This window comes from Pseudophryne corroboree, chromosome 3, assembly GCF_028390025.1.
Source record: "Pseudophryne corroboree isolate aPseCor3 chromosome 3, aPseCor3.hap2, whole genome shotgun sequence".
NCBI classification, from domain to species: Eukaryota; Metazoa; Chordata; class Amphibia; order Anura; family Myobatrachidae; genus Pseudophryne; species Pseudophryne corroboree.
This window is the reverse complement of record NC_086446.1, coordinates 98,786,317-98,804,421: the sequence shown is the minus strand read 5'-3', so window position 1 is coordinate 98,804,421 and position 18,105 is coordinate 98,786,317. Positions and strand designations below refer to the sequence as shown.

General features: G+C 48.2%; 1 protein-coding gene across 3 annotated transcripts in view; it reads left to right on the top strand.

Moving 5' to 3' along the window:
* LOC135054867 (gastrula zinc finger protein XlCGF57.1-like) overlaps positions 1 to 18,105 on the top strand; it is a 99,805-nt gene that overhangs the window by 32,777 nt on the left and 48,923 nt on the right. For all 3 annotated transcript variants that reach the window (XM_063958276.1, XM_063958275.1, XM_063958277.1), the window contains exon 6: positions 4,319 to 4,416. In XM_063958276.1, the coding sequence (XP_063814346.1) occupies positions 4,319 to 4,416 (98 nt within the window). The remainder of the gene's footprint in view (positions 1 to 4,318; positions 4,417 to 18,105) is intronic.

Sequence of the window (18,105 nt, the reverse complement as noted above, 5' to 3'; positions counted from 1 at the left end):
TATATATATATATATAATATTCCAAAAAAGGTGATAGCACTCGCAAAGTCCACATTGCATCATGCTGGGGTGCAGTAAATCTCAGACCGTTCTATGAAATATTCCACAGTTTGCCAAATATATATCCAATGGTAAAGACAGCACTCACCAGTCTTCTTGAAGTTTGAAATCGGAAATAGTTTTATTTACTCCCAGCATAACAGTAGGCACACATGTCGACGTTTTGGGCCCAGCGTGGCCCTTTTTCAAGACCCAGATGCCCAGCTGAGACAGCATAAGTCACCACATGTCAAACTGCGCCTATTTACACCTGCAGAGTATCCCAGGTACCCGCCCACGTGTCATCCACACAGGAACTAGGCTGTACTTTGTATTTATGTTTTATAAAAGTATAAACACATCATTACTTATATATGATTCAACATTACATATAATGATCAACACACCAGCAGTACACACCATAACGAGCAACTAAATATAGAGATATTCACTTATTAACCCGTTTGCGTTCCACGCTCGCGACCGGAAGTGAGTACATGTGTCAAATAGATCCCACTGGATCCACAACAAGGTTCCTCATTACACATTATGTCCGCTGCCACCAGCATTCACCAGGTCTCACAGCGAGACACCGTACCTTATGAGACTCATTCAGCTCCCCGCCGCCAGGGATATTTCCGCCAGCTGCCAACCAGCCGGGCGGAAGTGCTACCATGGCTGCATTGCTGCAAAATACAACCATCGCGTGTTATTTCTGCCACCGGCCTACACGGCCGTTCAATGCTTATCCGAAAGCGTCGCTATGACAACACTCCATGCGTTCCACCGGATAAGCTCCTGAACGCATCATAGCAAATCCTAAAATTACACAATGTTAGGGCCAAAGGCACTCCGTAGGTATAAAACTATATTACTGCACATAAAACACACAAACAATCATAAAGAACATAAAGAGCTCTAGGAAATTAACAAAATACAAAAAAAATATAAAAATTACACACACACACACACACACACACACACACACACACACACACACACATATTTAGCAACAACAAAAAAATCTAGTAAGTGCCCTATTCCTGCAGTATATATGGAGACTTGAAGATAATTCTCATGGCTCTGAGGACGACACCCCAGCTGTTGTGAACCACAAGAGTGAGAGTGCTATCTGCCTTGGGACTATATAAACAAATATACATATACACAGTGGGGCAAAAAAGTATTTGGACCGCCACCGATTGTGCAAGTTGACCCACTTAAAAAGATGAGAGGTCTGTAATTTCCATCATAGGTACACTTCAACTGTAAGAGACAGAATCTGAAGAAAAAAAAACAGGAAATCACATTGTATGATTTTTTTTTAAAAACAATTTACTTGTATATTCTTGAAAATAAATATTTGGACACCGCAGCAAGATTTCTGTCTCTCACAGACCTGTTACTTCTTCATTAAGAAGCTCTTCTAGCCTCCACTCGTTACTTGTATTAATGGCACCTGTTTGAACTGGTTATCTATATAAAAGACGCCTGTCCACACTCTCAAACAGTCAGACTGCTACCTCTCCACCATGGCCAAGACCAGACAGCTGTCTAAGGACACCAGGGACAAAATTGTAGAGCTGCACAAGGCTGAGATGCGCTACTCGACAATAAGCAAGCAGCTTGGTGAGAAGAGATCAACTGTTGACGCAATTATTAAAAAATTAAAGAAATACAAGATCACTGACAATCTCCCTCGACCTGGGGCTCCATGCAAGATCTCACCTCGTGGGGTATCAATGATCTTGAGAACGGTGAGGAATCAGCCCAGAACTACACGAGGGGGGACCTGGTCAATGACCTCAAGAAAGCTGGGACCACAGTCAGAAAGGTTACCATTAGTAACCCACTACATCGTCATGGATTGAAATCCTGCAGCGCCCGAAAGGTCCCCCTGCTTAAGCCAGCACATGTCCAGGCCCGTCTAAAGTTTGCCAGGGACCATCTGGATGATCCAGAGGAGGATTGGGAGAATGTAATGTGGTCAGATGAGAGCGAAATAGAACTTTTTGGTATAAACTCCACTTGCCGTGTTTGGAGGGAGAAGAATGATGAATGGCATCCCAAGAACACCATACCCACTGTGAAGCATGGGGGTGGAAACATCATGCTTTGGGGCTGCTTTTCTGCAAAGGGGACAGGGCGACTGATCTGTATTAAGGAGAGGATGAATGGGGCCATGTATTGTGAGATTTTGGGCAAAAACCTCCTTCACTCAGTAAGAGCATTGAAGATGGAATGTGGCTGGATCTTCCAGCATGACAATGACCCCAAACACACCGCCCGGGCAACTAAGGAGTGGCTCCGTAAGAAGCATTTCAAGGTACTGGAGTGGCCTAGCCAATCTCCAGACCTCAACCCAATAGAAAATCTGTGGAGGGAGTTGAAAGTCCGTGTTGCCCGGCGACAGCCCCAAAACATGACAGATCTAGAGAAGATCTGCATGGAAGAGTGGGCCAAAATACCTGCTACAGTGTCTGCAAACCTGGTCAAGAACTACAGGAAATGTTTGACCTCTGTAATTGCCAACCGAGGTTATATTACAAAGTATTGAGTTAATCTTTTTGATTGTCCAAATATTTATTTTCCGCAAGAATATACAAATAATTTTTTAAAAATCATACAATGTGATTTCCTAGTTCTTTTTTTTTTTTTTTTTTTTTTCAGATTCTGTCTCTCACAGTTGAAGTGTACCTATGATGGAAATTACAGACCTCTCCCATCTTTTTAAGTGGGTCAACTTGCACAATCGGTGGCTGTCCAAATACTTTTTTGCCCCACTGTATGTATGTCGCACTCTCACCCAACCAGGACAGCCACTGGGGTGCCAAATCAGAGTCCAACCCATGTACAGGTGGAACCCATAGTACAGTACACTGTTTCCCACAGCAGTGGGAGTGATGGCACTCTCCAGACTTGAAATAATAATCACTTGACAGACTTGACCTAAAAATCGATTATTATTTAAAGTCTGGAGAGTGCTATCATTCCCACTACTGTGGGAAACACTGTACTAGGTATATATATATATGTGTGTGTGTGTGTGTGTGTGTGTGTGTGTGTGTGTGTGTGTATATGTATATGTATGTATATATGTGTGTGTGTGTATGTATATATGTGTGTGTGTGTGTGTGTGTGTGTGTGTGTGTGTATATATATATATATATATATATATATATATATATATATATATATATATATATATTCTGCGCTTCTGCTGTTAGTGAATGGTCGTTAGTGTAATAATCCCCCTGCCCGCCCACCACACAGCCGATCGATTGTTTGTTTTTCTATGTGGTTTCACTAAAGGTAATCACATTCTTGTCCTGTAGTATGTCACTAGCAGTACTCACCAGTAGAGGGGATCGGTATGAAATACCTCCAATCAAAATCCCGACATTCAAAATGCCGACACCAATTGACCGATGGTCAAAATCCCGACAAGGACAAAAACCGACATTTAAAATACCGACAAGGTCAAAATATCGACACGCGTTTTCTTGTTGGTTTTTGTGTGTATGTCGACATAAGTCAACATGGACACCATATAAAGTGTACCGCGTCCCCTCGCATGGCTCGCTGCGCTCGCCATGCTTCGGGCACGGTGCCTCGCTACGCTCGGCACACTATTATATTCCCCCTCCAGGTCCACTGGGATGGTAAAGTATGAACAAGTCGGTTTCAATGAAAAAAATCATGAAAAACTCATGTCAGTATTTTGACCTGTCGGCATTTTACATGTCTGTATTTTGACCTTGTCGGTATTTTAAATATCGGTATTTTGTCTATGTCGGGATTTTGACCTTGTCGGGATTTTGACCATCGGTCAATTGGTGTCGGGATTTTGAACGTCGGGATTTTGATTGGAGGTAAACTGACTGCATCCCCAGTAGAGGCCTATGATTGCACCAGCTATTTGCTTAATCACAGTCGTTGGGGATTTTATGTTTTGTGCAAAACTGGCCTCCATGATTTAGGAAGTCACTGGAGGTAACGTCCATACATTTCTGAATTTACAGGTCCTTCCGAGCACGATCTGCCAGGGAATCTGTTCTGTGGCAGATAGTTGGTACTGCCTTTCATTCTTTCGGGAATAAGAAACGCAAGCATGAGCCAAAAGCCTTGCAACTACTCTCTTTCTTTAGACCACCAGCCTTGCAACTACTCTTTATTTAGACCACCCTCTAAATACATCGGTGGCTCCTGTTCAGTTGGCAGAATAGGGCTTCTGTTTTCCTCACAATAAACAGTGTGTTATGTTGTGTATTTCCTGCAGATGGGTCCAATAACAGAAATAAGCTGGAGACATATCCCACTCCTCTTTATCCGGAACATTCTACAGCGGAAGATTACAGTGTCCCACAGGACTATCAGGTAGATGAAACTGACTGTACTAACAACTGCATCATCGATATTAGTATCTCACAAACTTAAGAAAATATTTGACTGATATATATTTTTATTGAATATTTCACAGTAGATGACCAAGTCCTCATGGTTTGGAATAGGCATTTGCTCAACAAGATGCGGGTGTGGTATAATAGGTCTACAGAAGTTAGACAGACAGTCTATAGGCCGAGGCCATATGGGGGACAGAATCAAAAGACTGACAGGGTCAATAGGTCGACTATCTAAGGTCAATGGATACAAAGGGGTCAAAAGGTTGACATGCAAATGGTCGAGACCAAAGTATTTTTGGTTTTGGGGTGTAATTTTGTATGTTTCACCATATGTGTCTCCAATTAGTGTACCATCACGCCCTCCACAGGTTACTATTCCCAGTTGTGGTCCATGTGCATGGTAAATGAAGCCAAACTTGAAAAAAAAATTAAAAACATTTCTTGAACATTTTGTGTGTCAATTATTGTCATGTCGTCGACCTATTGCTTGTCGACAGTATGGGGTCCACCTATTGACTAACTATTGACTACCTAGACACTGTCTATCCAGTGTCTGGAACCCCCCAAGATACACTATCTAGCCCCCTTGCTTGGTGCTCCTGTTCTCTCCACTTCAGTTTCTCATTCCTAGTTTACCTTTGTGTCCTGTCTACCTTCTGGTGCCTGGTTCACCATTCTCCATCTCCTATTCCCCCACTCACTTCTATTCCATCACTTCCAGTGTGTCCCTCAAATCCACTCATTGTATCCAGCTTTATATCAGTGTTAACCCATCACTCAGAGCTTTACAGTAAAGCTTTTTCTAATGGGCATGAGCTGGGCTTGTTGAAATAGATAGAGACGAGGCTACCAGAGATCTTCAGTGCTGTCTATGGCCAGAAATTTTAATTATACTGGCGACATCACGGTGAGTTTATTTATAATCATTTTGCCGCCTTAACTAGTGTAATTGCAGCAGGAAGACTGTATGCTTGGCTGGTATCATGCACTGTGCACAGGCTAGGTGCATGTAAGATTAAAGAGAAAATGCAGATGCACACTCTTAATTAATAAGAACATGGCTAATCAGAACAATTATATTAAACTCTGCAATTTAACATGGAGTCAAATTGAGGTTCTTGGCATATTTTTGGCCAACAATATAGGCCCACCTACCACGACCAGGTGACTTCATCAGGTGGATCCCTAATATTCCTAAGATTCAAGTCTAGAGTGCAGGGCCCCTGTCGTGGGCATTGTGCCAAAAGGATGGGCAATTGTACCAATTATCTTTGTACCAGACACACCAACCCTCTTAACCACTTAACAGTTGATTTTTGCAAAGAACTGCTCAGAAATGTATTTTTATTTTTTTTGTCTCTTAATTTAAAAAAGTGTAAAAAGTATTGTCTACATATTTTTATTTAAAAAAAAAAAAAAAAATTTTTTTAATAAAAATACCTGAGGGGGGTTTTACATTCCCCTCTCTCTTCCCCCCCCCCCTTCCCCCCCCCTCTTCCCATCCCTCGTATCCATAGTCCCCCACTGTAAAGTTACTACCCACCCATCAGAAATAGTCACCCCTCCCTTCATAGTGGCAAAAGATTCTCAGCATTATCTACCCCCACCCCTCTAGACATAATAGATCCCAGTGGCAGAGCATCCTCATCCCAGTGTCAATGGTCCCCCCCACCTCCCGTCTGTCATCGTGTACCATTTTTTCATATTTTATATATAACACCCTTTTTCTGCTGCGGGGTACACTGGGCTCCACAAGGATAGACATTGGGGTGTAGAGTAGGATCTTGATCCAAAGCACCAACAGGCTCAAAAGCTTTGACCTTCTTCCCAAGATGCACAGCGCCGCCTCCTATATCACCCCGCCTCCATGCACAGGAGCTCAGTTTGTAGTTGGTGCTTGCAGTGCAAGCATGTAACAGGAAGAGCTGCTCACAGCAGCTCCAGAAAAAGCTTTTTCTGAGGGAAAAAAGACAACTACAAGGGCTGCAGCAGAGGCACAGATTGTGCTGGATGTCAGTAGACATTGCCTGCTGCAGCTCCATCTCTCCCCCAGCGGCGCTGTACACTCCCGCGCCCTGGTTGCCGGGTACCTACAGCAGGAGGCTCCGGTTTTCTTCTAAGTTAGTCACACACAGCTGGGGCTCTCCGGGATCGCGCGGCCGCACTTCGGGAGGAGGTAAGTGGGTCCCGCTCGCGGGACCCGCACTTTATCGCGATCCGGTGGGAGGCGGGCCGCGCACGCTGGCGGTGGATACTGTGGCAGTACAGGCGATCCCACTAGATCACCAGGGCATGGGTGCAGGTCAGGTTTTCTCTCCAAACCTTTTTACAAGTAGCCCGCAGTACCCGGTGGTTTTGCCAGCAGAGGGGATAAGGCTTAGACCTGGAGCGCCTCCCCCAGCCCCAGGGCGCCATTTCCAGCAAATGTTCCCGCCCTGGAGCTGCATATCTGTCTCTCATTCACTCCCTGTCAGTGTTTGGGTGCCATTTCCCCAGCTACACTGTTCCTGGGACTGCTTGGGCAAATCCTCCTGTGTAAAGCCGCCTGGTTGTCAGCGCTGTGCCTTTACATGACACTTTAGTATTCTACATATCAATTAGACAGTGTTAGTTAAGAAAGAGTGCATTTAGTCAGGGTTCTGTGGTACAAGTACCCTGTGATATACATCCAGTTCTTACTGTGCAGTGTTTTATCTATTGATTATAGAGATATATATATATATATATATATATATATATATATATATATATATATATATATATATATATATATACACATATATATATATATATATATATATATATATATATATATATATATACATATATACATACATACATACATACATACATACATACATACATACATACGCTGGTCCAGTGCAGTATTATTGTTGGTAATAACCTCTACATTGTATAACTGTGACGGGTGGTCTTCTGTATGCCGGCTGTCAGCGTCCGGGGTCTTACCGGAACGCTGGGGCCGCGGGGCGGGCTTCGCGGCCAGGCAGCGGCGGTGGAGGGCTGCGGCGCTGGGTTCAAGGGTACAGGCAGCGGTAATGGCGTTGAGGGGGTCCGCTCGTGGCGGCGGGACGCCGCTGCAGCAGCTCGCTCTCGCTAAGCCGTTTCCTTGGAGACCAGGGGCAGTGAGCAGCATGTTGTCAGAAAAGGTCTGCATTACTGGGCGCCGCCATGTTGGAGACTAAGTTTCTGACATAATTCCTGTTCCTAGTTTCTCTAACGTCCTAAGTGGATGCTGGGGACTCCGTAAGGACCATGGGGATTAGCGGCTCCGCAGGAGACTGGGCACAACTACAAAGAAAGCTTTTAGACTACTGGTGTGCACTGGCTCCTCCCACTAAGACCCTCCTCCAGACCTCAGTTAGATTCTTGTGCCCGGCCGAGCTGGATGCACACTAGGGGCTCTCCTGAGCACCTAGAAAGAAAGTATATTTAGGTTTTTTATTTTCAGTGAGATCTGCTGGCAACAGACTCACTGCAGCGAGGGACTAAGGGGAGAAGAAGCGAACCTACCTAACAGGTGGTAGTTTGGGCTTCTTAGGCTACTGGACACCATTAGCTCCAGAGGGATCGACCGCAGGACCCGACCTTGGTGTTCGTTCCCGGAGCCGCGCCGCCGTCCCCCTTACAGAGCCAGAAGCACGAAGAAGGTCCGGAAAATCGGCGGCAGAAGACTTCAGTCTTCACCAAGGTAGCGCACAGCACTGCAGCTGTGCGCCATTGCTCCTCATGTACACCTCATACTTCGGTCACTGATGGGTGCAGGGCGCTGGGGGGGGGGGGGCGCCCTGAGGGCAATAGATAACACCTTGGCTGGCAAAATATACATCATATATAGTCCCAGAGGCTATATAGATGTAAAATTACCCCTGCCAGTATCACAGAAAAAGCGGGAGAAAGTCCGCCGAAAAGGGGGCGGGGATTCTCCCTCAGCACACTGGCGCCATTTTTCCCTCACAGTTCCGCTGGAAGGAAGCTCCCTGGCTCTCCCCTGCAGTCTGAGAAACTACAGAAGGGTAAAAAAGAGAGGGGGGGCACTAAATTTAGGCGCAGTATATGTAATATATATAAAAAAGCAGCTATAGGGAAAACACTCATTGATAGTGGGATCCCAGTGTTATATAGCGCTCTGGTGTGTGCTGGCATACTCTCTCTCTCTGTCTCCCCAAAGGGCTTTGTGGGGTCCTGTCCTCTGTCGGAGCATTCCCTGTGTGTTTGCGGTGTGTCGGTACGGCTGTGTCGACATGTTTGATGAGGAGGCTTATGTGGAGGCGGAGCATATGCCTGTAAATGTGATGTCACCCCCTGCGGGGTCGACACCTGAGTGGATGGTGCTGTGGAAGGAATTACGTGATAGTGTCGACTCCTTACATAAAAGGTTTGACGACATACCTAATGTGGGACAGCCGGCTTCTCAGCCTGTGCCTGCCCAGGCGTCTCAAAAACCATCAGGGGCTCTAAAACGCCCGCTACCTCAGATGGTTGACACAGATGTCGACACGGATACTGACTCCAGTGTCGACGACGAAGAGACTAATGTAACTTCCAGTAGGGCCACACGTTACATGATTGAGGCAATGAAAAATGTGTTGCACATTTCTGATGTTACCCCCGGTACCACAAAAAAGGGTATAATGTTTGGAGAGAAAAAACTACCAGTAGCTTTTCCTCCATCTGAAGAGTTAAATGAAGTGTGTGAAGAAGCGTGGGCTTCCCCTGATAAAAAGCTGGTAATTTCTAAGAGGTTACTATTACTAATGGCGTACCCTTTCCCGCCAGAGGATAGGTCACGCTGGGAAACATCCCCTAGGGTGGATAAAGCGCTCACACGCTTGTCAAAGAAGGTGGCACTACCGTCTCCGGATACGGCCGCCCTGAAGGAATCTGCTGATAGAAAGCAGGAGGCTATCCTGAAATCTATATACACACACACAGGTGTTATACTGAGACCGGCTATAGCTTCAGCCTGGATGTGCAGCGCTGCTGCTGCGTGGTCAGATTCCCTGTCAGAAAATATAGATACCCTAGACAGAGACACTATTTTGCTGAACGTAGAGCATATAAAAGACGCACTTTTATACATGAGGGATGCACAGAGGGATATTTGCCGGCTGGCATCCAAAATTAGTGCAATGTCCATTTCTGCCAGGAGAGGGTTATGGACTCGGCAGTGGACAGGTGATGCAGATTCCAAACGACACATGGAAGTTCTGCCTTATAAGGGTGAGGAATTGTTCGGGGATGGTCTCTCGGACCTCGTTTCCACAGCAACAGCTGGGAAGTCTACATTTTTGCCCCATGTTCCCTCACAACCTAAGAAAGCACCGTATTATCAGGTACAGTCCTTTCGGCCCAATAGGGGCAAGCGGGTTAAAGGCGTGTCCTTCCTGCCCAGAGGCAGAGGTAGAGGGAAAAAGCTGCAGCATACAGCCAGTTCCCAGGAGCAAAAGTCCTCCCCCGCTTCCTCTAAGTCCACAGCATGACGCTGGGGCTCCACAGGCAGAGCCAGGTACGGTGGGGGCCCGTCTCAAGCATTTCAGCAAGCAGTGGGCTCGCTCACGGGTGGATCCCTGGATCCTTCAAATAGTATCTCAGGGGTACAAACTGGAATTCGAGCCGTCTCCCCCCCGCCGTTTCCTCAAATCTGCCTTGCCAACCACTCCCTCAGGCAGGGAGGCAGTGTTACAGGCAATTCAAAAGCTGTATTCACAACAAGTAATAGTAAAGGTGCCCCTACTTCAACAAGGAAGGGGTTACTATTCCACAATGTTTGTGGTACCGAAACCGGACGGTTCGGTGAGACCCATTTTAAATTTGAATTCCTTGAACACATATATCAAAAAATTCAAGTTCAAGATGGAATCGCTCAGGGCGGTTATTGCGAGCCTGGACGAGGGAGATTACATGGTATCGCTGGACATCAAGGATGCTTACCTACATGTCCCCATTTACCATCCTCACCAGGAGTACCTCAGGTTTGTGGTATAAGATTGTCATTACCAATTCCAGACGTTGCCGTTCGGTCTCTCCACGGCTCCGAGGGTCTTTACCAAGGTAATGGCGGAAATGATGATACTCCTTCGAAGGAAGGGCGTTTTAATTATCCCGTACTTGGACGATCTCCTGATAAAGGCGAGGTCCAGAGAGCAGTTGTTGGTAGGGGTAGCACTATCTCGGGAAGTGCTACAACAGCACGGCTGGATTCTAAACATTCCAAAGTCACAGCTGGTCCCTACGACACGCCTGCTGTTCCTAGGGATGGTTCTGGACACAGAACAGAGATAAGTGTTTCTCCCGGAGGAGAAGGCCAAGGAGCTGTCATCTCTAGTTAGAGGCCTCCTAAAACCAAAACAGGTGTCGGTGCATCACTGCACGCGGATCCTGGGAAAAATGGTAGCTTCCTACGAAGCGATTCCATTCGGCAGGTTTCATGCAAGAACCTTTCAGTGGGACCTGTTGGACAAGTGGTCCGGATCGCATCTTCAGATGCATCGTCTGATAACCCTGTCTCCGAGGACAAGGGTGTCTCTGCTGTGGTGGCTGCAGAGTGCTCATCTTCAAGAGGGCCGCAGATTCGGCATACAGGACTGGGTCCTGGTGACCACGGATGCCAGCCTTCGAGGCTGGGGAGCAGTCACACAGGGAAGAAACTTCCAAGGACTATGGTCAAGTCAGGAGACTTCCCTGCACATAAATATTCTGGAACTAAGGGCCATTTACAATGCCCTAAGTCAGGCAAAACCCCTGCTTCAAAACCAGCCGGTACTGATCCAGTCAGACAACATCACGGCGGTCGCCCATGTAAATCGACAGGGCGGCACGAGAAGCAGGACGGCAATGGCAGAAGCCACAAGGATTCTCCGATGGGCGGAAAATCACGTGTTAGCACTGTCAGCAGTGTTCATTCCGTGAGTGGACAACTGGGAAGCAGACTTCCTCAGCAGGCACGACCTCCACCCGGGAGAGTGGGGACTTCATCCAGAAGTCTTTCAAATGATTGTAAACCAGTGGGAAAAACCACATGTGGACATGATGGCGTCCCGCCTAAACAAAAAGCTAGAAAAATATTGCGCCAGGTCAAGAGACCCGCAGGCGATAGCTGTGGACGCTCTGGTAACACCGTGGGTGTACCGATCGGTTTATGTGTTCCCTCCTCTTCCTCTCATACCAAAGGTACTGAGGATAATAAGGAGAAGAGGAGTAAGAACTATACTCATTGTTCCGGATTGGCCAAGAAGAGCGTGGTATCCGGAACTTCAAGAAATGATGTCAGAGGACCCATGGCCTCTACCGCTCAGACAGGACCTGCTGCAGCAGGGGCCCTGTCTGTTCCAAGACTTACCGCGGCTGTGTTTGACGGCATGGCGGTTGAACACCGGATCCTGAAGGAAAAGGGCATTCCGGAGGAAGTCATTCCTACGCTGATAAAAGCTAGGAAAGAAGTAACCGCGAACCATTATCACCGCATATGGCGAAAATATGTTGCGTGGTGTGAGGCCAGGAAGGCCCCAACGGCAGAATTTCAGCTGGGCCGGTTCCTGCACTTCCTACAGTCAGGGGTGACTATGGGCCTTAAATTGGGTTCCATTAGGGTCCAGATTTCGGCTCTGTCGATTTTCTTCCAGAGAGAATTGGCTTCACTACCTGAAGTTCAGACTTTTGTTAAGGGAGTGCTGCATATTCAGCCCCCTTTTGTGCCTCCAGTGGCACCTTGGGATCTCAACGTGGTGTTGGATTTCCTAAAGTCACATTGGTTTGAGCCACTGAAAACCGTGGATTTAAAATATCTCACGTGGAAAGTGGTCATGTTGTTGGCCTTGGCTTCGGCCAGGCGGGTTTCAGAATTGGCGGCTTTGTCATGTAAAAGCCCTTATCTGATTTTCCATATGGATAGGGCAGAATTGAGGACTCGTCCCCAGTTTCTTCCCAAAGTGGTATCAGCTTTTCATCTGAACCAACCTATCGTGGTGCCTGCGGCTACGAATGACTTTGAGGCTTCCAAGTTGTTGGATGTAGTCCGGGCCCTAAAAATGTATGTTTCCAGGACAGCTGGAGTCCGGAAAACTGACTCGCTTTTTATCCTGTATGCGCCCAACAAGTTGGGTGCACCTGCTTCTAAGCAGACTATTGCTCGCTGGATCTGTAGTACGATTCAGCTTGCACATTCTGCGGCTGGACTGCCGCATCCTAAATCAGTAAAAGCCCATTCCACAAGGAAAGTGGGCTCTTCTTGGGCGGCTGCCCGAGGGGTCTCGGCTCTTCAACTTTGCCGAGCTGCTACTTGGTCAGGGGCAAACACGTTTGCTAAATTCTACAAATTTGATACCCTGGCTGAGGAGGACCTGGAGTTCTCTCATTCGGTGCTGCAGAGTCATCCGCACTCTCCCGCCCGTTTGGGAGCTTTGGTATAATCCCCATGGTCCTTACGGAGTCCCCAGCATCCACTTAGGACGTTAGAGAAAATAAGAATTTACTCACCGGTAATTCTATTTCTCATAGTCCGTAGTGGATGCTGGGCGCCCATCCCAAGTGCGGATTGTCTGCAATACTTGTATATAGTTATTGCTTAACTAAAGGGTTATTGTTGAGTTATCTGTTGAGAGGCTCAGTTGTTATCATGCTGTTAACTGGGTATTGTATCACGAGTTATACGGTGTGATTGGTGTGGCTGGTATGAGTCTTACCCGGGATTCAAAATCCTTCCTAATTGTGTCAGCTCTTCCGGGCACAGTATCCTAACTGAGGTCTGGAGGAGGGTCTTAGTGGGAGGAGCCAGTGCACACCAGTAGTCTAAAAGCTTTCTTTGTAGTTGTGCCCAGTCTCCTGCGGAGCCGCTAATCCCCATGGTCCTTACGGAGTCCCCAGCATCCACTACGGACTATGAGAAATAGAATTACCGGTGAGTAAATTCTTATTTTTCCAGCCAATCCAGGGAAACTTCTTCCTATAAAAGGGGGCTGGTTTAGGACAGAGATGCCAGTGCTTCAAGTTACAACCCTGTTGTAGGTGCTTTAGCCTGTGCTCCCAGGATTCCTGCTGTATTCTGGTACTTCTAACCCTGCTTTGCCAGTTCTCAGTTGCTGCTGCAGTTTTCCTGTTCCTAGCCTGCTGCTGCCCGTGGAGACGCTCTTGGACAACCCGGTTCAGTAAGACCCTTTGGGCACGGATGACCCCGGGTCTCTTGCCTCGTCCTCCAAGCCACAGTCCGCAGATTCTTGCTTCCAGCCAAGTCCTCGAACCACCGTTCACAGTCCTCAGCTCGTTATCTCCAGCTTCATCTTTCAAGCCACAGTCTACAGTTCTCAGTCTCCAGTCACGACCCAAACTACCGTCCACAGTTCTCAGCTCCTCTACCGCAGTTTCATCTCATAAGTCGCAGTCCACGGTTCTTGTCTTCAGCCTCGTTTTACTCTCACCCACAGTTCCACAGTTCTTTGTCTACGACCACGTTCTCAAGTCACCGGTCATCAACCTCAGTTTTCTACCTCTGCTCTGTACATAATAAATACTTTCCATTGACTCTCAAACTCCGCCTACATCCTTCATTGCTCCGTATCCCATGCAAAGGAACTATATCCAACCCCCTCATTTTGTTCTTCCCCAGCCTGCTACCTCCTTGGACAAGTCTCAACTGCCGGATCCCCAAACTTTGCTAGACGTGACACCGGCCTCCCGACGTCCGGAATCCCGACCGCCGGCATACCGACATTTATTCTCCCTCTTGGGGGTCCACGACCCCCCTGGAGGGAGAATAAATAGCGTGATAGCGCGCCACCGTGCCCGCAGCGTGGCGAGCACAGCGAGCCCGCAAGGGGCTCATTTGCGCGCGCCCAGCTGTCGGTATGCCGGCGGTCGGGATTCCGGCGCTGGTCGCTGGGAGCCCGGCCGCCGGCATACACCACTACACCCACTGTGACTATATGTGTGTGCATTAGCTTGCTGAGTGATTTCCATTGCGTGTCTCTCACTCACCTTGCTATCCCTATATTCTATAACCTGAGGGGGCTTGTTGCGTCAGGTTTATAATAATATAATATAGGATATTCACAAGATATACTCTAATACGTATTTTTCTGTGTGATTTTAGTCACCATATCTCTCCTGTATCTCTGCTTGTGCTGACTACACTGCGCAGGGGTTTGGGTATGAGGTATTGTGCTGCTGACAATTGTACTGTGTTACCTGATACTGCAAGCTATATCATGTCTGCTTCTGAAGGTAACGGTTCTGGTGCTGAACACACTGCCGGTGTTGCTGAAGCCACAGATCCCTATGAGAAGACTATAGCAGCTGCGGATTCTGGTTCTGGGGGCTCCTTGCTCACCAGTGGGACTGTGGCAACGGGGGTCCATAATAACCCACCATGGGCTACTTTCTCCACGCTTCTAAATACGCTAGTTACTAAACTAACACCCCCTATGGGACCTCCTATGCCGGTTCAACCGTATGTGGTCCCCGCGGCAAACCCGCCATGGGCAGATAACTTGTCTGCTCAATTGAAGAAATTAAACCAGTCCTTGACTACTAAAAAGTCCTCGCTCGCCTAAGACCCAGGGGTCCTCTAAGCGAGCTCTTATCTCTTCACAATCCACTGCTGTCACTGAAACCTCGTCTGATGAAGACGGCGCTTACACTGACCCCACAGATTCTGACACAGATACTGCTGATGGGGAGGGTAGTTTACATGTGGATGTTCCTGATCTTTTGGAGGCTATTAAGTTGATTCTACAGATTACGGATTATCCCGAGCCATCCGTCCCTCCTAAGAAACCAGATAGGTTCAAGCATCAGAAGGTGGTTAAACAAGTTTTACCTCACTTTGACCACCTAGTGGATATACATCAGGAACCCTGGGGAAACCCGGGAAAGAAGTTTGTGCCTCAAAAGAAGATGCTGGCTCGCTATCATCTCGCGCCAGAGCTGTCTAAAAATTGGGAAACGCCTCCTCCAGTAGACTCGCATGCGGCTAGGATGGTGGTTTCCTCAGCTCTACCTGTCACTACCGTCACGTCTCTAAAAGAGCTTACGGATAAACGTGTAGAGGGTTGTCTGAAAGCGATTTACACCCTCACGGGTGATGCACAAAGGCCCACTATTGCAGCAACATGGGCTGCAGAGGCTATTGAAGCATGGGCCCTAGAGTTGGAAGCTGAAATCTCTTCTGACCATGCTAGACAATGCTTGTCATATATTGTCACAGCTTCTCACTATATTAAAGAGGCAGCTTCTGATGCCAGTATTCTAGCAGCCAAGGCTTCTACTACATCAGTCCTGGCTCACCGGATATTGTGGCTGAGATCCTGGTCTGTGGATTTGGATTCTAGAAAAACCCTGGAGGTACTCCCTTTCAAGGGAGATATTCTGTTTGGGTAGGACTTAAATAAGATAGTGGCTGACTTGGCTACTGACAAAACTGGCTGTCTGCCAACTACCGCTTCTTCTGTGTCGAAGGCTAAAGGTACTTCCTTTCGCCCCTTTCGTCCTTCAGGTAAAGCAAAAGGTCAGGCGCACAACAAGCAGGCCCGCACTTCCAAACCTGGTAAGCCAAAGCCCAAAGGAGCCTGGGCTGCCCTTCAGCCAGCTTCCAAGACGGATAAGCCTGCCGCATGACGGAGCGGGCCTCCCCCTGGGGGATCCCAGGGTGGGGGGCCAGCTTCTAGGGTTTACCCAGGAATGGTTGAAGACCACTTCAGATGCCTGGGTACGGGAAGTCGTCACTCGAGGTTACGCCATAGCCTTCAAAAACCGACCCCCTCATCGATTTTGCCTGACAGACCAGACAAAGACAAACACTCTACATTCGGTGGTACAGACCCTCTTGGATACAGGAGTCGTAGTACAGGTGCCTCTTGCTCAGAGGGGCCGGGGGTACTATTCTCCGCTGTTTCTAGTCCCGAAACTGAATGGGTCCTCTCAAGGCATTGAACAGGTTTGTGAAAGTTTCCAAGTTCCGTATGGAAACCCTTCGCTCTATAGTTCTGGCCTTGGAACCTGGGGATTATATGGTCTCCCTGGACATACAGGATGCTTACCTGCATATTCCTATAGCAGTGTCACATCAGCAATACCTGAGGTTTGCGATTGGCAACCTCCATTACCAGTTTCGGGCGTTACCTTTTGGTTTAACTACGGCTCCGCGAGTCTTCACCAAAGTTATGGCGGTGCTGACGGTGGTACTCCGCCGTCAAGGAGTCAGGATTCTGCCGTATCTGGACGACTTGTTGATCCTGGCAAATTCCCCAGAACTTCTCCTACGTCATCTGGATTTGACTGTCCGGTTTCTACAAGCCCACGGGTGGCTCATCAACTGGAAGAAATCCTTCCTGGTCCCTGCTCAGAGCATGGTGCACCTGGGAGCGCTATTGGACACTCACAACCAGCGGTTGTTCTTGTCCCAGGAGAAAGTCCTGAAGCTTCAGGACAGGATTCGTTGCTTCCTTTCTCGTCCGCAAGTGTCGATACATTCGGCGATGCAGGTGCTGGGCCTCATGGTGTCAGCATTCGACATGGTGGAGTATGCTCAATTCCATTCTCGCCCTCTCCAGAGGCTGATTCTAGCCAAGTGGGACGGCCTGCCTCACCGGATCAGGTCTCACATGATCTCATTGACTCCGGAGGTCCGTCTGTCGCTGCTCTGGTGGCTCCAGGACCAACGATTGTGCAGGGGCCGTCCCTTCTGGATATCCGACTGGGTCCTGTTGACGACAGATGCCAGTCTCAGAGGTTGGGGCGCGGTGCTGGAGCAACACTCCTTTCAGGGCCAGTGGATCTCCTCTCGATCAACATTCTGGAATTGCAGGTGGTCTTCAATTCGTTGAACCTGGCCCAGCATTTAATTCAGAACCGTCCTGTTCAAGTACAGTCGGACAACGCCACCACAGTGGCTTACATAAATCATCAAGGCGGCACTCAAAGCCGTTTGGCAATGAAGGAAGTCTCACGGATTCTGCAAAGGGCGGAGCGCCTTCTACCGGCCATATCGGCAATATTCATTCCGGGAGTCCTGAATTGGGAAACGGACTTTCTCAGTCGTCAGGACGTACACGCCGGAGAGTGGGGCCTCCATCCAGCAGTGTTTCAGCTCCTAGTGGAAAAGTGGGGCTCTCCAGACGTAGATCTGATGGCGTCTCGACACAATCACAAGGCTCCGGTCTTCGGAGCAAGGACCAGGGATCCTCAAGCAGCATTCGTGGATGCGCTGGCGGTGCCGTGGAGGTTTCGGCTGCCGTACATGTTCCCTCCGGGGTGTCTCCTGCCCAGGGTAATTTGGAAGTTCAAGCAAGAAAGAGGAATTCTGCTTCTCATATCTCCAGCGTGGCCCAGACAGCACTGGTTCTCAGACCTGCAGGGCCTATCGTCAGAGCGTCCAATTCTACTTACACGACGCCCAGACCTCCTCGTTCAGGGCCCCTGTGTCTACCAGGACCTAGCCCGGCTGTCTTTGATGGCGTGGCTCTTGAAGCTTCCGTCTTGAGGGCTAAAGGGTTTTCTGAGGCGGTCATTCAAACTATGTTGCGGGCCCGGAAACTTTTGTTTGGTGCGCATCTAACAATTATGACGCTTCTAAGTTTAGTACAGCCAAGTTGTTGGCCTTTCTTCAGCAGGGCCTGGACTTAGGCCTGCGTCTGGCCTCCCTCAAGGG